The following is a 23,671-nucleotide window of genomic DNA, read 5'->3' as shown; positions in this document are numbered from 1 at the left end:
CAGATGGCGCTAGGGGGGCCGCAAAAAATTTTAGATAAGGGGTAATCAATGGGCCCACATGGTTGAATTTTGTGTCCCGCATCATTCTGAAGGTTAATATATTTTTTATAATAATTTGAGCTCAAAAGTACTGCAAAAATTAAGCTTTATGCTTATGTCATTTAAATGCAGTTGACACTTTCGTGAAACAGGAAAAGAAGCGCAGCGGCCCGCCTCTGTGCACGGGGACTTTTATTAAATAAGCGCTTCTGGCCGGGCACTTCCTGTGATTTTTGGCGCTTGTCTGCTGCACCTGACGGCGTTTACCTTTCACTTACGCTTACCTCTTTTACGCTAAACAACTAAATGAATGCTCAGGTCTATTTACTGACAATATTTCAGTTAAAATACATAATCAATAAGAACATTACCGGAGGCTGGAAGCACTTCCCTGTATATGGCTTGTGTTCCTTAGTAATCGATCAGCTGGGTGCTGCGGAGCGTGCGCCTCTTTGCGCAGGCTTCACTCATGGGGAACAAATAGCATTTTAAAGACACGGCACAACATTGCACCTCGTTCAAAGTGCGACAGGCTTTACACTTTGCATTGTACAAATATCAGACGGTCCTCTTTGCAGCATGGCAAACAAACATATTAAAATTGTAAAGCAAAAAGTGCTGCAATAACAATGAATGGAGCTGTCATCACATCAGCGAGTGCTCAGAGTTTCACCCGTTACACTAATGACAGCTGGATGAGCTCTGCAGTGGACCTCTTACTCACATTGGTTCAAAACTGGATGATTAAAAAAAACTAAATTGTATACACCCTGAATAAAACCACTATAGCCTATAAAAATTATAATGTATCTGTTTGTGTTATGTTATAGGGCTAATTAATTATTAAAAATTAAAATGTATGAGTGCTCTGTATTTAATGGAGCTTAACATATCTGATCAAATTTTAATACTCTGAATGCATTTTTTTCAAGATGTTCCACTTTTTCCCCATATTTATTTGTGTAAATACTTTAAATGTAATGTTCAGTATTATTATTAATAGAACAAACTGGTATGAACATTTTAAAGTCAGCAAAGCTTCTAAAATTAAGCAAAGTAAAATTTGTGGCTTTTTAAACTTGAATACCCAATTCTAGATTGCATTTAGGAAATTATTTTTTATCTGTGTAAGTCAGGATTGTCGACCTGAGTAAATTATGATGTGCACAAAAAAAAAGGAATAAAAATAAACGAAACACTGAACCACTACAGCCTCTATTGTAGTATTGCTAGTTACAACAGTACAGTTAACTGTTAACAGGCTGATGAATGACAAAACTCTTTAAAACTTTAAAGCTTTAAATCTTTAGATACATTTAGACTCTCAGCTGTAAGGGTAAATACAGAAGAGTCTATCTGTGCATAGGCAGAAAAAAAGCATAAAAATGGCATAAAAAACTGTGTAAACGTGATGACTCAAACACAAAATATGGCTTGATGGAATCCAGTGAGAGAAGACCACAATGAACACAGCGCTTGAAGATTTGATCAATAGATTGAAGCACTGAAACCATGTCAACTCAACTAACATCTTACAAAAATTAATCCAGATAGTGAATAATATAAATTTATTGAATAATATATAATAATATAAATGTATTAAATAATACAATTTAAAAAAAATTAAGTACGGTTGTTAATTTGAGGGGGTGGCGTGATATTTATTTTTTGGGGGTCCCCGAAAGAGTTCGCCCTACACAAAGGGGCCCTCAGCTGAAAAAGTTTGAAAACCCCTGCTCTAACCAACCTCTGATTGGTTTATTCTTAAAACACACCCATAACTCATCAAGAGAATAAGCACAACCCTGTTAGACCGTGCGCCGCAGCGCAAACTGTTTTTTTTTCATCCTTAAAATTACAAAAGTGGATTCGGACATGCCCTTAATACTTTTGCGCCATGCACTTTAAAATTTGTGCCTAGATAGTTAAAATAGAGCCCTGGGTTTTTATGAAAAATTTTACCGCTCTCCCCTACTAATTGCATGACATTGCATAGAAATATTAGATTTGTATCTAATTTGCATATTTTAGTACGACTTTAAGGATCCTTTAATGACGGTTGACTGTAGGGGAGGGATTTGGGGGCATGCCTCCTTAAAAAACTTTGTATGGATGGAATTGTATGAATTACCATTGGGGTTACCTTATAGCATAGGTCTCAAATTCGATTCATGGAGGGCTGCAGCTCTGCAGAGTTTTGCACAAACCCCAATCAAACACAGCTACTAAAAACTATAAAGCAGGTGTGAGTTGGAGCTGGTTGAAACTAAACTATGCAGAGCTGTGGCCCTCCAGGAATTGAGTTTAAGACCATTCCCCTAGAGTTTGGGTTAGGGAAAATCTATAAGGAACATGAAAGAGTATTCACAGCCTCATTTGTATATTCCCATACAATCTCTTTATAGTAGCTAGATTAAAGAATTTAAGAAAGAAATGAGTTGTTTTCTCATGAGATTAGATTCAATATGTCAATATGACTTTATATGGCGATTAAAAAGAGGAAAGACAAAAACTAGGAAAAAACATTAGAGAAAGCCAATGTAGAGGTCAGAGTTGGATTCCTCAATAACATCTATCATCACATAGAGCACAAACACTTGGACGGCAGCAGCGTTTTTAGAAGTACGGAATGGAAAAAAAAACTGCAATCTGTCTGAACTGAATAAGCAATCAATTCAAATGGCTTTCTGAATTAAGTACAATAAATTCTCCGCAAACATAAACCCAGTGGCACCGTGAGTGGAGCAGAGAAATCTGTTAAGAATAAGCATCGCATGAAAAATCCCTGCTGCATAATAGTTCACCATCATACACAAAAACAACATGTGCATCATCGGGATAGAGCTGCTGTGACTCGGATAATGAACTCATTGTACTGCCTTCATTAGAAGCTGAAGGAAACTGGTTCTGATTATTTTCAATAAAAAAAAAATGTCAGAGTTTCTGAGTGACTCACTATGAGTACAGACAGGCATGGCTTACTGCTGCACGATCTACACATTTTTAAGCATGATGATTTAGACATGAGTCACATGTAAACACGGCCTGCTGCGACCCGTCCGAGGATGCTGGAGAATCGGTTCAAGTAAGCGTGATTTCAGGCCATCTCCAAGGCCACGGCCCCAGAAACCCAAACTGAGGTAAATAAGGACACGACTGATGATAATAAGCATAGGGTAAAAGCGACAGCTGCCTGCGGACACAGTCTCCGGTTTCAAATCAATCCATGAACATAAGTGTAAGTCCTTTCACACCGGGTTTAAATCAAAAAGCTGGTTCGCATTAGCAGAACGGCTCTGAAATACAGCCCTAACCTGAAACAGGCATATTCATGTCAGAATGTATCATGGAGTTACTCAGCAAACCACACTTTCTAAATGATACTCGAGCCCTACAAACCTTGCCATTGTACTGTTACTTTCCATTTCCTTTGACGCTCTGTACACTTATGAGACAGGAGAGATGGAAACGTGTGCATCTTTCATTTAGAGAACGTCTGTACGAAAGTCTATCCATCGTATTCCAAGCCTCCACCCCATATGTTGCGCATTAAAAGCTAATCACCTCCAGACGTGGAGTCAGGGAATGTCACCACCTTTGCTTTTGGTTTTATTTTCCATTGCAAGCTCTACTCTCCCAGGAACAATCATATCTGACTCACATTCCGCTGACTTCACTGAATAATTTCAGCAATTAATCTCGGAGTTAATGTCATGAATGGAATAGGAAGCAAAACATGACCTATGGTCACGAGTGGGGCTATAACAGGACTAGTCCCGGCCGGTCACCCACCCAAAAGACAAACACAAATTAATTTGACTTGGCCCTGTGCGCCGGTTCAGGTCTGAGTTTGTTGGCAGTCCTGCTCAAGTGTGACCTTTTGTTCTGTAAATTCGATCACATCCAGAACACATCATTTTATTTGATGTGAATAGGCATCAAAAACAACAGTTGGGATATTGGGAAATTGGAAGGACTCAATTGAGCAGAGATGATGGTTCGGTTGAGGGAAAACAATTTTTCCATGGCTCAACCTTTTAAAAGGCCAAAATAAACTCATTACTCGTGAATCACTAGTAAAACCATGAATACCTGAAAGCAGAACTTCCCAGCACGCAGATGTACGAGAGAAAAAACATGAGCTGAGGTCCAGCTCATAATTCTAACACGCTCCCACAAGAGTGAAAAATGCTTTGTTAATATAAATCAGTTACGTCAATAATGAGTTCCCAAGTCGCAATCTCTTAGAGTTTTATTAGTGGTGTTGAATTTTTGGCCACTAAACTCAAGAAAGTCATTATGAAAAGTGTGTGAAAGGCTCAAAAATCTTTAAACAGAAGGGCCACATCATGACATTGAATCGACTGCACATTTATTTTTTAAATGTTTATATAGCAGAACCATTTGGTCGGATTCATTCGAGTGGTTAAAGATTTCTCTCAAGTTGTCCAAACTTTTTTTTTTTACAAAAAAAATTTCTTTGGTTTATTAGGGAAAGATGTTAATATTTAATTTGTATTGAACAATATTTTTAATTTTGGGAAAATATTATATTCATAAATGCAAGTTCCTTAAAACAAAACCACGATTTTTAGTTTTCCAAAAGGAATTTTGGCTATATTTTAAATCCTTAAAGTTGATTCAATCAAAATGCGGAACTAATGTTTAGTTTATTGAAAAATTTTAAATTAATAGAAGACCCGGTGTAAATTTTTTTTTTCTTTCTTTCTTTCTTTCTTTCTTTCTTTCTTTCTTTCTTTCTTTCTTTCTTTCTTTCTTTCTTTCTTTCTTTCTTTCTTTCTTTCTTTCTATCTTTCTTTCTTTCTTTCTTTCTTTCTTTCTTTCTTTTTTTTGTTGTTGTTGGGTTTGTGTGTCTATTCTCTGGTTTAAGTGTATCTTTTTGATTTACTATTTTATTGACTTTATTATTTATGCTCTGTTCTATAAATGTAGATGATAGTTGTTCTTCAAATTTTGCCTTATTGCAATTGCAAAGGGCCACATCATATCAGCTAACACATTAGACTGTTGGCCATCCGTTAACGAATAAAAACATTTTAGTGATCTGAAAAGGTTCCGAAGTGAACATTCTTGAAAATGATACAGTTATCACCTATTTGTAAATAGAAGCTTCACTTAAAGTCATGGTGGGTGATTTGGTTTGATCACTTTTTCGTTATGCTAGTTGAAAGTCTCTTCATATCTCATTAGCACTCATTAAGTGGTCTACATTTGTTTATGTGTTTGCACTCACTGGCCACTTTATTAGGTACACCGTACTAGTACCGGGTTCGACCCACTTTTACCTCCAGAACTGCCTTAATCAGTTGTGGCATAGATTCAACAAGATACTGGAAATATTCCTCTGAGATGATGGTCTGTATTGACATGATAGCATCAAGCAGTTTCTGCAGATTTCTCTGCTGCACATCCATAATGTGAATCTCCCGTTCCACCACATCCCAAAGGTGCTCTATTGGATTGAGTTCTGGTGACTGGGGAGGCCATTTGAGTACAGTGAACTCGTCATGTTCAAGAAACCAGAATGAGATGATTTGCGGTTTGTGGCATGGGGTGTTATCCTGCTGGGAGTAGCCATCAGAAGATGGGTACACAGTGGTCATAAAGAGAAAGCCCGTGTGGCACCAACAGCCATGCCACGTTTAAAGTCACTTAAATCACCTTACCTCCCCATTCTGATGCTCGGTTTGAACTGCAGCAAATCATCTTAACCATGTCTACATGCCTAAATGCATTAAGTTGCTGCCTTGTGATTAGGAATGTGCGTTAACAAGAAGTTAGACCGGTGTACGTAAAAAAGTGGCCGCTGAATGCATATCATCTGTTTAAGGAAAAAAAAATATCATCCTATCAAAATGTTTAGTCTGAACATTACATTAGGATGACCAACCTGCTTGTCAAGATATGGACTTGCATACTTCTGCATACTTATTTGCATACTGCATACATACAGTATTGTGTCCTCTACTGTTGAGAACTGAGAAGAGGTGTAAGATGACATTTATGCCCATAAATAATAGCTAATATCTCTATGGAAACTAATAATATGATTCCCAATGGGTGGGTTGGGGGTGTCACTGATTCCCCTGCTGCTGTTGGCACCCTAGCTGACTGTCTAGCTCATATAGAAGCTGTACTGTCTTTGTCACCAACTCTACTTTAATGAAAATGTTGACATACTACCAGGCGCATACTGTTTCTTTACAAAAGGGCATTGCCACTTGTTAGCTTGGCATGCATAATACAACATGTTAAGTCATTTTCACAGATCTATGTAAACACTATTCATTGTTTACGGTGTGTAAAACTTTTCACAAATGCAAAGAATAAAACTTATTTGGTTTGGTTTAAGAACTTTGTTGTTGTGCAAATCCCAATCTAAATTAAAATCCAATTTAATTTTTAACAAATTCACCCACGTGTCGTTACTAATTTAGGCTTGACTATTTTCAAAACAGTACTTTAGTATTTCTATGGCTTGACAGTCCAAATTCTCATTAGATAATGTTACACTGAAAACCATAATAAAAACCTTAAATAAAAGTGTTCTAATTGAAGTGATATAGGCTTAGAATGACATTGGAGTAAATAAATAAATTTGGCTATTCATATTATCATAAGAACATACACTCACTGGCCACTTTATTAGGTACACCCGTCCAACTGCTCGTTGACAAATGTCTAATCAGCAAATTACATTGCAGCAACTCAGGTTCAAGCTGTCTGAAAGGCAACAGTGCTCAATTATCCACTCATTACAACTGAGGAATGCAGAAAAGCATCTCTGAACGCACAACACATTTAACCTTGAGGCGGATGGGCTACAGCGGCAGAAGACACACTGGGTGTCACTCCTGTCAGCTAACAACAAGAAACTGAGGCTACAATTCGCACAGGCTCACCAAAATTGTACAATAGAAGATTGAAAAAACGTTGCCTGGTCTGATAAGCCTTGATTTCTGACACTCAGATGGTAGGGTCAGGATTTGGCATCAACAACATGAAAGCATGGATCCATACTGCCTTGTATCAATGGTTTAGGCTGCTGGTGGTGGTGTAATTGTTTGAGGATATTTTCTTGCCACACTTTGGCCCATTAGAACCATTTGAGCATCATGTCAACACCACAGCCTACCTGAGTATTGTTGCTGATCATGTCCATCCTTGTATGACCACAGTGTATTCATCTTCTGATGGCTACTTAAAGCAGGATAACACACCATGTCATAAAGCGCAAATCATCTCAGACTGGTTTCTTGAACTCACTGTACACTGTACTTAAATGACCTCCACAGTTACCAGATCTCAATCCAATAGAGCACATTTGGAATGGGGTGGAAGTATCCATGATGTGGAGATTCACATCATGGATATACAGCCGACAAATCTACAGTAACCGCGTGACATGCTATCATGTCATAATGGAGCAAAATCTCTGAGGAATATTTCCAGTACTTATTGAATTGATGCTACAAAGGGTTAAGGCAGTTCTGAAGGCAAAAGTGGGTCCAAGCTAAGGTGTACCTAAAAAAAGTGGACAGTATGTTGATGATATGACTTTAATAATTGCAAAACCAAATTATTATATACACATTTTATGATTTTTGGTCTTTAAAATGTACCATAAAATGTGCAATAAAGTGAGGCTTCAGTCTAATGTATAAGGTGTCAAAAGTGATTAATTGATTTTACATAAAAAAGTGAGTAAACACAATGCCTTAAAATTAATTATTAGTTATAAGGTGAAGAAACTATCTGCATAATTATAAAAAAAAAAAAAATTTCACTTTAAAAAATGCGGGGTTTAACACAACTGATTTGTGTTGGGACAACATGAAGGAATTAAGTTAACTTAATAGTTTTTACAAAGTTGTTGCAAAAAAAACCTTAAGAATTAATTTAAATCAGCTCATTTCAAATAAGTAGTTTGAACAAACAGGAAACATAATTTTCAAGTACTTTGTAGACTTAAACGTAGATTATTTTGTTTTTTTAAAAAAAATAATAATAAAAACAAGTATTTTCTACAAGTTTGTTTTTGTTAGTGCTGGTACCAAACTGGAAGGAGAGGACGTACAGTGAGTAAAAGAAAGAGGAGTCTGAACTGATGAGCACTCTGTACATGCTGTACAACAGCAGCCACCATATTCTCCTTCACTGTTTCCAGGGTCTAGATCCTGTAAAACCAATGCGGTGGTATATTTACTATCCCTCTGATACTTTCTGGTTTCCTTTGTGTTGTTTCCTCTGAGCATTAGCCGAAAATAGTTTCTGCAAGTTCAGCAGACTCACAGACTGTGTAAGACCTCCTGTCCTCGACGCTTTGTCAACCACAACATCTCTCGCCAAAGACCCTGACCTTCAGTTCCAGTTTTTATCAGAGTTTAGCCGCATACAAAGTTTTCACAGAAGTTCCTCTTTAAAGTCGATTACAGCTTGTTTGTGGATATCATGATGACTCATTTTGTAATCATGCAAAGATATTTAGTCACTTTAAAAGGACTCATAGACATATTCTCTGTGGAGAACAAAAGTTGTTATTTTTAAAGTTTTAAAGTATCTGACTTTCATCCACTGAAAAAAAAACAAAATTACTGGTTTGGAAAGATATGAGGGTGAGTGAAAATGACTGAATCAAGTCCAGTTTCCTTATGCCTCCTTCACATTGCTTGAGCAGAGCAATAAACATATGACAATAAATCCCGACTCAGACTAATGTTCAGACTGAAGGACTGAAATAAAGCAATCACTTTCTTTAAAATATACAATTAATTCTTGAATAATTTTAGCTCCTTTTTTCTAATCATGTCTAGGAAAATTTGTTCAAACAGTGTTTGAACTCTCAGTAATGATTAAATCACACTGAACTGAGCTAAACTGAACTGAACTGAACTTAAACACTAAAACCTGAACCACACTGTTCCAGTTACTATGACCATTTATGTGAAGCTGCTTTGACACAATCTACATTGTAAAAGCGCTATACAAATAAAGCTGAATTGAATTGAATTGAAAATTTGAAGTATCAAGCAAACAGTGTATAATACATTATTAAAATGGATTAAGCACAGACAAAAAGATTATTTCAAGCATCAAAACAATAAAAGTTTAAATTTCAACACATATTTTTTGTAAATTACTGCATAATTAGTCTTTTTATATTTTTTTATGTTTATTTACATTTTTGCATTTTATTTATTTATTTTTATTATATTATACATTTAACATCACAGAAAACACCCACTCAAATGTAATCCAGCATAATAATGTAATCTAGTTTATCAGAAAATCTTGTCAGGCATATCTGAAAAAAAAAAAAAAAAAAAAAAAACTTAATCACTCATTAAAAGACTCATTATAATGGTGTAGCAACTAATCATTTATTATTTTAGCATTATGAAAACAAGTTTTAAATACTACAATTGTTTTGTATGATGACATAGGATATAATATATATTAGACTATAGCCTATTACACAGCTGCACCTAAATTACATTGACTTTTTTTTAAAATAACCACTTCCCATGACTACAATATATGTATATATATATATATATATATATATATATATATATATATATATATATATATATATATATATATATATATATATTGTTGAAGTCAGAATTATTAGGCCCCCTTTTGAAATAAATTTTCTTTTTTAAATATTTCCCAAATAATGCTTAACAGGGCATGGACATTTTCACAGCATGTATGCTGTTTGTAATTTAAAAAAAAAAAGCATTTTAAGGTCAGAATTATTAGCCGCTTTAAGCTATATATTTTTTCAATAGTCTACAGAACAAACCATCATTATGCAATAACTTGCCTAATTACCATAACCTTATTATATATATATTACACCAACACACACATTTGAAGTCATTATTAGCCCCCCCTGTTTATTTTTTTCCCTAATTTCTGTTTAACGGAGAGATGTTTTCAACACATTTCTTAACATAATAGTTTTATTTGATCTTTGCTATGATGACAGTAAATAATATTTAGATATTTTCAAGACACTTCTATACAGCTTAAAGTGACATTTAAAGGCTTAACTAGGTTCATTAAGTTAACTAGGCAGGTTAGGGTAATTAGGCAAGTTATTGTATAACGATGGTTTGTTCTGTAGACTATCAGAAAAAAAAAGATTGCTTAAAGGGGCTAATAATTCTGATCTTAAAATGGTTTTTAAAAACTTAAAACTTTCCTTGCTCAGTTAAACATCATTTGGGAAATATTTAAAAAAGAAACAATAATAATAAAAAAAAAATCAAAACTGGAGTTGATAATTCTGACTTCAAATGTATATATAGTTTAATATCTAACTTTCCTTTTTTTTTAAACTTTCATATCATACCAATTGTTCACTAATATTCGAGAATAAGATTCATCCATGCAACGTGTTTCCACTTCTCAGATTCTTTCCTTTCCAATAAATAAATGAACTATGCACTGTTTATATTCCAGCTAGAACTAAAAAGCACTGAACTGGTTAACTTAAACGTCCGGGAAAACTCCAGGCAGTGATTAAATTTATGGTGAGGCGAAATGAAGTTTCGTAATCAGCCGAGTCGAGTAGCGCCACACATCACGTCAAAAGAGAAGAGAGGAGACGTGCGGAAAAGAGGCGTGGTCAGATGAAAACACACCCGCCCACTCCGCCAGGAAGACTGCGCAAGTTTTTATAAAGGATATGCGCGCAAGTTTTGGCAGGACAGAGGGGGCTCTCTGCGGGGCAGAACTATATCAAAGACCCTTCAAACACAGGAATACTCCCACCGTGCCTTAACAAACCATATGTTTGTCAACTTTGAAGAATTTTCAGCCAGCCCCGATTCGACAATGACTGCCGTTGTGTCCTCTTTCTTCGACTACGAAGTGACGAATAAGGTAATTTATCTTTTTCTGGAAATAGTTTAAAGAATTCCATCAGCTTGTATGAGCGAGTAAGAGATTAGTATCTACAAAAATGTCGCAGTGGTGCTTGAGATGCCGTTTTCAACACCGATGTCAAACTTTCCTGGCTTGAGTGTAGCCTATGTGTGTGTGTGTGTGTGTGTGTGTGTGTGTGTGTGAAGAGTAGGGCGAGTATCTTGCCCTTGCAACTTATCTAGCCGTCTGTCTCTCATGATCTGCAGTCATCGATTGGTAATCGACAAGGAAAGAAATAAGGCGATCTAAAAGATTAGTTTCAGCTGCGTTTATTCGTCACCATCACTTATTAGTTGCATCAAGCTGTGCATTACTTGCTCTCGTAGGGATTACACATAGCAGGAAAGGCCACACGTCTGCGCAGAGTTTGAATCAAAACAAGGAGTTCTCCATTATGGAAAGCAGTGGTTAGACTTCAGATGGATTTACATCTCATTCTTGACCTTTTTTTAACCACAGTGAACTTTACATGAATTTTGATTGATTTGTCGTCTGTGACTTTAATTGTGCTTCTTAAATAATCTACAGGTCAGCTCCGAACATATAAATGTGTATATGAACCAACCATGCATAACTCTATTGTGAACATGCAGCTTTATCCTGACGTTAAAACACATTAGTTTTTAGCAGAACGCTTGAAGGGGCGTTTACGCAGTTCTTTCATTCAAAACATCTGGGTAGTATTAAACCTAAATTAATGGTCTCAAAACAGGCGTTTAAAAGTCATACTCACATAAAACGTATTGTTAATCTAACTAAAAAAATAATAAAGGCATGACTCACCCATATACATCAGTAACAGTTAGATGTTAGGGCTGATGTCCTTAGGCAGTGTTTTGATTATTCCCTTGTTTTAAACATATATCTTCAAAAAAAGTATCAATGAAGTTGTTCATGTGACTGTTGAACAATTTTGTGAGAAGTCTTGAGTCATATGGTAACTTAAAGTGAATTAAAGCTTTAAAATGCCGTTATTTTTAACCTTTAATCTTTTTTTTACTAATTGTTATCACGTGACACACCGGAGCCAATGATATGTGGCACTGGTTTATATATATATATATATATATATATATATATATATATATATATATATATATATATATATATATATATATATATATATATATATATATTTGTGTATGTGTGTAAAATGGAGAAAAAAATGTTCCCCAAAAAAATTTGCACAGATTTAAAACCTAAACATCAATTTTAAGTAGCTTACAATAGAAAAAGAAACATCTTCAAAAGATGTGTTTATTGTGTAATTCATATAGCAGAGCAAAATGTTGAAATATATTCAAACTATGTCTAATACAGACCTTATTGTACTCACGTGTTGAAAAATTCCCTTATTATGAAATGCCAACAAATTCAATTTTGGGTTTTGGCATCACAACTGCATCACTATATGACAGATAATTATATTTTCAGTCAATTATGACTTTAATGTGTGGCACAGTGCTGTCATTTGGTATAAAATGTATTTTCAAGTGAAGTAAATAGCTGAATTTCAGTTTTGTTTAACCTATTGCCAAGTTGACTGTGTGTGTTTGATTGTCGTGATTTACCAAAGCTTGACACAGTCATCTAGATGAGGGGGGAAATGGCCAAAGATGTCTGTCAGACATTAGACCTACAATAATAACAAATGATGATCTGTGTTTTTATCCCAAGTACATTGGTTTATGTACTGTAATTTTTCCTTACATTCAATTTGTAGAGACCGAATAATTGATTGTGTTTTCAGCAGTTAGGCATTAAATCAGTAGTTATGCAATAATCATTGTGTTATTGCTGCAAGGTGCTACATAAAAAATAAATGAAGTAGACTCCTCGTATATGACTTAAACCTTTCACCTTTAAAGTACTTTAAAAAGTGTAGGGCTGTTAGTGTTATCTTTTCACAAGCCTCAAAGCAGAACTCAGGCCCTAGACCTGACCTTAAGACACAAAACACCATCACTAAGTAATAAAACTGCTAATAAACATCAACTGATGGTATGTGGAGCAAAGGGAGTAACAATCATGCCAATTTTTGAGACGTTGTTTTGTTTACTTCATTTGCAGAACAATAAGGTGATGACCTTCAACAGTCCCCTCTCCAGTCCCCATTTACAGTCTGTCCCCTCCATGGGTGCCAATTCCTCCTTTACCCCCACCGGGACCCTGCTGGACAGGAAGGTGGTGGGTGCCCCTTCAGTGGGACTCTATCAGCGCCGCCACTCTGTGTCCGTTACCAGTTCCAAATCAACACAGAACCAATTTATAAACAATCTCAAGATGGACAACTCGGCCTCCATAAACGGCAGCAGCAACAACAAGGAGAACCGCTTCCGTGACCGGTCCTTCTCCGAAAACGGGGAACGTCTGAGGCCAAGCAGCATTACATGCATTAGTGCCAATGGAAATGGCCAGGTCAACTCAAGCCGCTATAAGACCGAACTCTGCAGACCCTTCGAAGAGAACGGCACCTGTAAATACGGCGACAAGTGCCAGTTTGCTCATGGGATGCACGAGCTTCGTAGTCTAAATCGCCACCCTAAGTATAAGACCGAGCTCTGCCGCACCTTCCACAGCATTGGTTACTGCCCGTATGGGCCACGATGCCACTTCATCCACAATGCCGAGGAGCGCCGCGGACCCCCTCCTCTCTCATCGTTCAATAAGATGGAGCGCCCCCGTCTTCATCACAGCTTCAGTTTTGCCGGTTTCCCAAGCTCAGGTGGTTCCCAGGACAGCCCAACCTCTGTCACACCTCCGCCCCTGTTTTCCGCAGAAGACCTCAACGAGTGGTCCAGCAACCCGTTTGCTTTCTCAAGTCAAGAGCTCGCCAATTTGTTTGTACCCAGTTTAGGTGGTACCACCATTCCCGATCTGCCTGGTCCTCACTCACCCACCTCCTTCTTCAGACCCATGTCCGAGTCTCCACCAAGCCCTCCAGACTCCCTTTCCGACCAGGAAGGCTACCAGAGCAGCTTGGGCAGCCAGAGCGGATCTGAGTCACCACTGCTGGATGCAACGCGTCGCCTTCCCATCTTCAGCAGACTCTCCATCTCTGACGATTAAAATCTTTCCCGAGAGGTTTTAGGCCTGAGAGAGAAGGCATGGAGAGCTGGCGAGAATGAGAGAGTAATTTTCCTCCTAGCAATCCCTTCCTGTCCTTGCTTTGTTTACAGCAGAGAAGTGGACTAAAGTACAGTGTTCTTGTAGCCACTGAGTCAAATCAGAACTTACTACCCCCCTGTAGCATCAAACTTAAGTGTCTACCCGTGCCTCCCTAGACGTCGTTAACATGCCTGACGTAATGCAAAAACCAGAACTGTTCCCTTCAAGGCCTACTGGAACATGCTAAATCCATACTTAGGTTGTGGTGTTCAAACTAAAGTGCGGTTTCCTGAATCATCCAAGGACCTTCTTGTTCAAAGAATCTACTGAATTTTATAACATCAGACCTAAAGGTGCCACTTTTCTTGCAGGAGATCCTTGCTGGTAGATCATCGGGACTTAAAGTGCCTATCAAACTAATTATTTTCCTACTTTTCCAATCAAAGTGATTATTGTCCGGGGTAGAAAAGGTTTAAAGAAAAGAATCAAACCCATCTGAGAGTTGTATGAATCATTCTGAAAGTATGCCTAGTGGTGCTAAATGTGCTGTCACCGTGGTAATTATCCCTAGAACATGTGATCCCTCACTCTTAAAAAAAAAGTGTCCGCTGGTTGTTGGATTATGTAAGAGAGAAGAGGTCCTTCCTTTAATCTTTCTGTTGGAGTTACCACTAAAGATATGACTTCAGTGGCCACTAATTTTTTGGTTGAAATGTTTCAATATCATTATTTCAATATCGTATTTCCCCTATTATTGTTATAATAACGTTATTATTGCATCATTACAACTCTTGTTGGTATTTTCTGTTTGGAAAATGAGAACTTTCGAACCGAAAGTTTTGCTTGTCAATGCTTATTTAACTTATCAAAAATGTATTTATTGCTGATTGTAAGCATTTTTTTATTTTGTTTGTATTTATCTGGATAATGAAACAATAGAATATATTTTCCTTTATGTTAAATTATGATCTTCCGTATTAATCGTAAGATTGTGAAGACCTTTTTTTGCGTTAAGTTTCAACAGTTAATATATTATACTGCAATGACATTTTGTAACTACGTTTTGATTTATTTTTAAAGTGAAACTTAATTTAAAATGAGAATGCAAAGAGGATTTTTTTGCATTTTATTTATTATTTTCCTCCCTGATGTTGGACTGCAGTTTCAGGATGTTTATGCCTCTATAATCCTTTATTATTTGGCTCCGACCGTCTAGAATGTAAACAGACTTGTCTTGACAATAACAGTCCTGTGCCTGTGATTTTTATAAATCTCATGTTTAGACTGGGATCCTCTCATCAAGACTCAATTCAGTATGAACAAATCGTAGACAGTAAATGCATTATAGTGCCAATCTCACGACCCCCGCGGTGGTCCAAACCTCTGATCGCAACATTCTGATCCGACATGTCTAAAACAGACGGTTTATAAGGGAATTGTTAAATATGCATTTGTGTATTTATTTCGCCCGTTTTAAACCATGATGTGTTCACCAGTAAGCATGTGTTTTTTTGATTTGTTATGACTCAAAATTCGTATTTATTTACAGATTTTGGACCACTTCTACTTTCCAAGTGCCTAACAGTACATTCCGAGAGTCTTGTACCTTTTAGGATTGTAATCCAGAGTCGTTATTTAGATTTTAGCAGGAATTCAAGGTTAACAGGATTGACATTGACAGAACTACAGTTGAATGTGTCCTATGTTTGCAGCTATTGCTGTTCACAACAATATGTTTTCTTTTGTAACGACAGATTGCAGTTTAAACCAATAAAAATATCTATTTATAAGCTAACCGGCCTCGTCTTTGATTTCATCATACAAAGAGGGGAGTTAGATTTATGCGCAAAAGTGGAACATTCCATAAAACATTGGCAAATAAAGCACTGTTTTCATCCAATGAGTCAAAATCGTCACTTCTTGATAAACTGGCATCAAACATCCAAAAGCAAAATTGCTGTGCAAGTAAAAGCCACATTGGGCCTTATATTTATATTTAGTTAAAGTCAGAATTATTAGCCCCCCTTTAGATATATTTTTTTTCTTTTTAAATATTTCTCAAAATGATTTTGAACAGAGCAAGGAAATTTACACAGTATGTCTGATAATATTTTTTTTCTTCTGGAGAAAGTCATTTGTTTTATTTTAGCTAGCAGTTTATAATTTTTTTAAGAACCATTTTAAGTTCTAAATTATTTAAGCTATATTTTATTTCGATAGTCATATTTAGATACAGAACAAACCATCATTACACAATTTACCATTATACTTGCCTTATTATCCTGCCTAGTTAACTTAATTAACATAGTTAAGCCTTTACTGTCACTTTAAGCTGTATGGAAGTGTCTTGAATAATATCTATTGTCAAGGCAAAGAATATATCAGTTATTAAAAAATAAGTTATTGTAACTACTATTATGTTTAGAAATGTGTTGAAAAAATCTCTATTAAACAGAATTGGGGGAAAAACAGGAGGACTAATAATTAAGGGGGTTGAATAATTCTGAGTTTAACTGTGACCATATATATTACAATACCTTATTATAATGTATAATAAATTACTTGAGCAGTAAAAGATGAAAAAATTAACACACAATGACTTTTAGAGACACTCAAGATTCGTTAATGATTCAGAACCACTTTGATGACAGATTTTAAACATTTACAATAAGGTTCATTAGTTAATGCATTTACTAACATGAACTAATCATGAACAACACTTGTACAGCAATTATTAATCACAATTAAACATTTACTAATGTATTATTAACATCCAAGTCCATGCTTGTTACTATTAGTTAATGCACCATGAGTTAACATGAACTTACAATCAACTACTTTTCATTAACTAACATGAACAAATACAGTAGTAAATGTAGTATTCATTGTTTGTTCTTGTGAGTAAATTAACATTAACTAATGAACCTTATTGTAAAGTGTGACCGGATTTTAGAATGACTTAAAAAGTCTTGAATGTGCATATGGCAATTCATCACATCAATTTTTTGTTATTGCATAATTAGTAACGTTTTTGATGCGCATTCTGGAATTTATTTGAGAAATGTGTTTTTATTCTTGCTCATTTTTCCTCATCGGATTAATTTTATTCTACTCAGTTGTGTACATACTTTTTTTAATCCACATTTTCTAAAGTGCATTTTCCGTGCATCTTGGCATTTTTATTAAGCATTTTTTTATGTGATATTCCAGCCTGATCTCACGAGGAAACGTAAGTATTGTACGTTTTGACAGTTTAGTGGCTAATTCGTACGTATTTGTACAAGTTTAATCGTACGAAAATGTAAAATTTTAAAAAGGAGGCATGGCACTTAATCCCACCCCTAACCCAAACCGTCATTGGGTGATGAGCAAATCATACTAAGTTGTACGAATTAGATCGTACGAATTTACATGAATTAGCCACTTTTTCAAATTTACAAAATTTACACTCACAAATTTACGAACTGCCGTGAGATTGAGCCGATGTTCCAAAATATACAAATAAGAGGATGGAAACACAGCTACTGATAAGCTTCTTAAATATGATGAGAACACATCAACAGCTTTATGTTTGTGTGTGTGTGTGTGTGTGTGTGTGTGTGTGTGTGAATTTGGCATAGCAAGGGTGCAGGCCCTGATGCTAAGCTCTAATGCAAACAGCTGGGCTTGTTATTACATGCCATATTTTGGACATTCCCCCTGGATAAATTCTGATTCCTACAAGGCACAAACTCGCATTCCTCACTGATCCCGGTACACTATGAGACGGGGGTCTGATAATGAACTAGCTGAAAACTGTTTTCCTGAAAAAATGCTCAAACACAGGAAATCGAAATTCTGCCCTGGCCTGATATTAATGATTTGAAATGGCCTCTTGAATCTCTTGTGCTGTTTTCAAAAGCGCTGGCAATGACTGGGCTGCCAGACAAAAAGTCCAGGCCCCTTGAGAACATACAGTTTGTTACTGCAGCAACAGTAAGGACTAGCGCTCTACATGTTTGCTCCCTGCGTCACTGAACAAGCATCCGTGGACTGTCAGTCCTCACTGGATTTTAGTTTAATTTCCTTCCAGAGAGAAAGTTCCTGAGGAAAGCTGTGATCATAAATACAATCATAGCAGAAGATAGGAGCCAGATGGCCATCCGAATAGTACAAAGTTCAGCCTTTTCAATGCTTTAGCCTTCAGTCTTTAAAGAAATAGTTACCTCACATTGAAAAATATTTATTAACCATGCTCTACTTTTATTTATTTTCATTATTAAAAATGTAATAACGCACTACTGTAATAACACAATACCCTTTAATTATTAGTATATATGTATATACTATTTTTTGACATTTCTTTTTTTAATGACCAGTTTAACACTGTTAAATATTTTTCTATTTCATATTTCTTAGATTACATGAATGATCAAAATATATATTTGTCTAGTTTTTGTCTGAATGGATTGACTATAACTCCTCTTCAACATAATGCTTTTCTGTTCTGTTTATTTCTAAATATATTATTATAAAAATATATTTCTAAAAATGTCTACCCCCTTCTGTAAAATAGTTTTTGTAAAAATGTATATATATATATATATATATATATATATATATATATATATATATATATATATATATATATATATATATATATATATATACATACATACATACATACATACAAACATTCATACATACATACATACATATATATATATATATATATATATATATATATATATATATATATATATATATATATATATATATATAAACACACACACACACACATATATATATATGTGTATATATACATATGTATGTATATATATATATATATATATATATATATATATATATATATATACATACATATATATATATATACATATATATATATATATATATATATATATATATATATATATATAYATATATATATATATATATAYAYATATATATATATATATATATATATATATATATATAYATATATATATATATATATATACATATATATATATGTGTGTGTGTGTAATTTTCATCCAGTTATGTATATATATATATGTGGATAAATATATAATATATGGCATAACCCTTTTTAACATGGTAGGAAATGGGTAACATTTTAAAACAAGATTAATTAGATAGCAGTTATTTAATTTACTCTTTTATTTTTTAATCATCATTATATTATTGGGGTGTTGCAGTGGCGCAGTAGGTAGTGCTGTCGCCTCACAGCAAGAAGATCGCTGGTTCGAGCCTCAGCTGGGTCAGTTGCCGTTTCTGAGTTTGCATGTTCTCCCTGCTTTCGTGTGGGTTTCCTCCGGGTGCTCCGAGTTACCTCACAGTCCAAAGACATGCGGTACAGGTGAATTGGGAAGGCTAAATTGTCCATAGTGTATAAGTGTGTATGGATGTTTCCCAGAGATGGGTTGCAGCTGGAAGGGCATCTGCGTTAAATATGTGCTGAGTTGGCGGTTTATTCTGCTGTGGCGATCCCTGATTAATAAAGAGACTAAGCCGAAAAGAAGATAAATGAATGCATTGTATTAATGAACAAACAGCTCGGTTAATTCCAATAAACAATTAATAAAATTAATTTGTTAAAAGTTAAATTAAATGTTAACCAAGACTGCCTTAGAAGCACTTACAGGGTAACTATTGCTAACAAAAGAGCACTGACTGTAGAGTGTTACTAAATCAGTGTATTAAAATGATTTCTAAAGGATCATGTGACACTAAAGACTAGAGTGATCACTAATAAACGTTCAGTTTGGCCTCCACATGAATCATTTTTATCTTAAAAGTGTATTCATCTTTCACACACACAGAGAAATTGCATTTGTGGTATTACTAATGTCCATTCTGCTTACTAAAGACAAGCCAGAAACACTGTTATTCTTTGTTTCTTCTTATTTTTTTTAACTGGATGAAATTTTGGCTTTGCTTCCTAAATACACTCACTAGCCACTTTATTAGGTACACCTTACTAGTAATGGGTTGGACCCCTATGCTTTCATGTTGTTGACGCCAAATTTTGACCCTACCATCAAAATGTCGCAGCAGAAATCAAGCCTCATCAGACCAGGCAACATTTTTCCAATCTTCTATTGTCCAATTTTGGTGAGTCTGTGTGAATTGTTGCCTCAGTTTGTAACAAGTGGTTGTAACTAGTGGTTATTTGAGTTACTGTTGCCTTTCTGTCAGCTTGAACCAGTCTGGCCATTCTCCTCTGACCTCTGGCATTTGAAAAAAAAAAGGCATTTGTGCCCACAGAACTGCCGCTCACTGGATATTTTCTTTTTTTCGGACCATTCTCTGTAAACCATAAAGATGGTTGTGCGTGAATATCCCATTAGATCAGCAGTTTCTGAAAGAAATAGACCAGGCCATCTGGCACCAACAACCATGCCACATTTAAAGTCACTTAAATTACCTTTCTTCCCCATTCTGATGCTCGGTTTGAACTGCAGCAGATCATCTTGATCATGTCTCCATGCCTAAATGCATTGAGCTGCTGCATGTGATTGGCTGATTAGAAATTTGCATTAACAAGCAGTTGGATGAGTGTACCTAATAAACTGGCCAGTGAGTGTATATAATGTCAGATTCCAACAAAAGGCATGTTATTATTTTAGATTCAGAACATCTGAAAGATTTACTCAACAGCATGTTCCTTTTTCCCTTTAAAAAGTAGATGCCAAAGCATTGCAGCAATCTAGAATTTGAAATACTGTACTTGTAGAGGTTATTCAGTCAAGAACAGACAGTGTCTATTCACACGGGGACTGTGGGTCACTGGGCCTTTAAGAACAGACGAGAGGAATAAGGCCAAAGTCGCAAAGTTGAGCAACACCCGCACCATAGACTTTGTAATTCCTCTATCAGCTCTTTTTTTTTCTTCCTCTGAGTGTTTCAGGGGCCAATGAGTAAACAAAGAAGAGTTCATAATGTCAGAAGACTGAAATGATTCTCACTAATGCGGGCACAGAAGCGGCATTTCGGCGAGTTTTGAGCTCGTGGAACAAACTGTTGTTGGTTTAACCTCAAGACTGTGCAATAACTAAATGAGCCTTGCAAAGCTGAACAAAACAAAAGGCTCTGAACAGAACTGTTTCAGGTCACAAGTATCCAGACTTATCAGTTCAAAAGCATACACCTCCACAAAAGAAAGAAAGAAAAAAAGGAATCAAGGCTAATTTAAATCTACTGATAATCGTCAAAGCGTTCGGCAGCGCTATCTTTTCTCACTAAGAATAATAAAGCCCTGGGCCATGTATGTGTGTGTCCTCTACTCTTTTTGTGTGGTAGGTTACTATTGAAACGTTGGCTGTGTTTCTACCCAGCATATATGTTTAACGTCGCTGCACATTATTATATCTTTATTATTGTGATGATCAGACCGCTTCTTTATGCCAGGGATAAAGTATGTCCAGGAGGTTGTTATCACAGAATAAAGCCAGACAGGCTTATCAGCAGCCTAACACAAAGCGGAGATCAGTTGTATAACACTCACTTTCCTTCAGTGGAATGAACCACCAGTTACTCCGGCATATGTTTTATGATCCCCTTACAAACAACCCAGCACTGAGAGTACATTTACTTGTGAACCCCCAGTGCTGGGAACAAACCACACACATCTCATTCACACACACTCATACAGTACAGCCAATTTCATTCATTCCTTCATTTTCTTGTCGGCTTAGTCCCTTTATTAATCTGGGGTCCCCACAGCGGAATGAACCGCCAACTTATCCAGCATTTTGTTTTTACGCAGCGGATGGCCTTTCAGCCGCAATCCATCTCTGGGAAACATCTACACACACTCACACTGGACAATTTAGCTGGTTTCATGGTTGAAAACAATTTAATAGATAACAAACAAAAAAGTTAAATAGTAAAAACTATAGACACAATATATTTACAAGTGTGAAGAGAATAATGGATATGAGAAAGATTTTTTTATCGAACATATACGTTTTTATTAATCATAGCTTTTATGAAAAAGAGCAAACTACTGCAATTATTGCATGACTGTAATGCAGCTATTATGTAAAATGTAACATTTATAATGAACTGCATTGTGTATGCCATGTGTATCTCATGGTAGGTCAAAACATGCAGTAATTATAATCACATTTCTGCAAAAGTATTGATGACTTTGGACTACTTTGCTGATATTAGTACTGCAACTGTCATTATACGCAAAGACGTTTACAACATATAGAATACAGTTTACACATATTATAAATATTATACAGTTGAAGATAGTTAAAGTCAGAATTAGTAGCCCCCTTTTTAATTTTTTTTTTCTTTTTTAAATATTTTCCAAATTATGTTTAACAGAGCAAGAAAATTTTCACAGCATGTCTGATAATATTTTTTCTTCTGGAGAAAGTCTTATTTGTTTTATTTCAGCTAGAATAAAAGCAGTTTTAAAGTTTTTTAAAAGCCATTTTAAGGTCAGAATTAATAACCCCTTTAAGCTATATATTTTTTCAATAGTCTACAGAACAAACCATCATTATATAATAACCTGCCTAATTACCCTAACCTGCCTAGTTAACCTAATGAACCTAGTTAAGCTTTTAAATGTCACTTTAAGCTGTATAGAAGTGTTTTGAAAAATGTCTGGTAAAATATTATTTACTGTCATCATGGCAAAGATAAAATAAATCAGTTATTAGAAATGAGTTATTAAAACTATTATGTTTAGAAACATAAATTAAACAGAAATTGGGAACAAAAATATTAGGGCTGTCAAATGATTAAAAAATTCATGTGATTAATTACACTTTTTTTTTATAATTAGTCATGATTAATCACAAAATGCCTTATTTATTACTGAAGTAAAAACACAGGCATGTAAGTGCCATTTGAATTTCAAAACAATCCATGCCAACAACAAACAAAAATGTTTTCCATGTTGGATTTTAAGAAGACTACAAACACACACAAACAAACACACACACATGCACACACAGAGAGAGAGAGAGAGAGAGACAACGAGCGCAGTGCCGGTGAGAGAGAGGGATCCCTTCAGATTCATCAACACGCACAATCGCGTTCATCAAATTTGCTTAAAGTAAGCATTCTAAAGTATGGCTGTATTTAACACGCTAATATTCTGACAGAGGAACGTGAAGCAGACACTTTACAAAAGGGGGGGAAATATGTCAAACTTGATGAAACATTTGAGGTACGCAGCTTAAGGGCAGAGAAATGTTTTTGACAGCTTGCAAATTCATCTGGCACTTTGATTCACATGGGCACTAATACTTAGATTTGATGATTAAGATAATACTGATCAAGAGTCTACCATGTAAACAGCGATTTTTGATTATCTTAAATGAACACGTGAGTCCCAAAATCCCGAAACACACTTCGGCCACAACAGGAAATAAAAAAAAACTGCAACTGCGTTATTTGCGTTATTTTTTTTTAACGCATTAAATATTTCAAATTAATTATGTACGTTAACGCGCTAGTTTTGACAGCCCTAATATATATATATATATATATATATATATATATATATATATATATATATACATACATATATATATATACATACACA

At 35.4% G+C, this 23,671-nt stretch overlaps 1 protein-coding gene across 1 annotated transcript; it reads left to right on the top strand.

Annotated features, from left to right (window-relative positions):
• Positions 1-10,761: 10,761 nt before the first annotated feature.
• Positions 10,762-15,898, top strand: zfp36l1b (zinc finger protein 36, C3H type-like 1b). The gene is made up of 2 exons (NM_199649.2): positions 10,762-10,953; positions 13,066-15,898. Exons 1-2 carry the CDS (start codon positions 10,906-10,908, stop codon positions 14,062-14,064), a joined length of 1,047 nt encoding a protein of 348 aa, NP_955943.1. The 5' UTR covers positions 10,762-10,905; the 3' UTR covers positions 14,065-15,898.
• The last annotated feature ends 7,773 nt before the right edge of the window (positions 15,899-23,671 follow it).

The sequence above is a fragment of the Danio rerio genome, chromosome 20 (assembly GCF_049306965.1).
Source record: "Danio rerio strain Tuebingen ecotype United States chromosome 20, GRCz12tu, whole genome shotgun sequence".
NCBI classification, from domain to species: domain Eukaryota; kingdom Metazoa; phylum Chordata; class Actinopteri; order Cypriniformes; family Danionidae; genus Danio; species Danio rerio.
The sequence above is the reverse complement of the archived record's forward strand: the minus strand, read 5'-3'. Positions and strand labels throughout refer to the sequence as shown.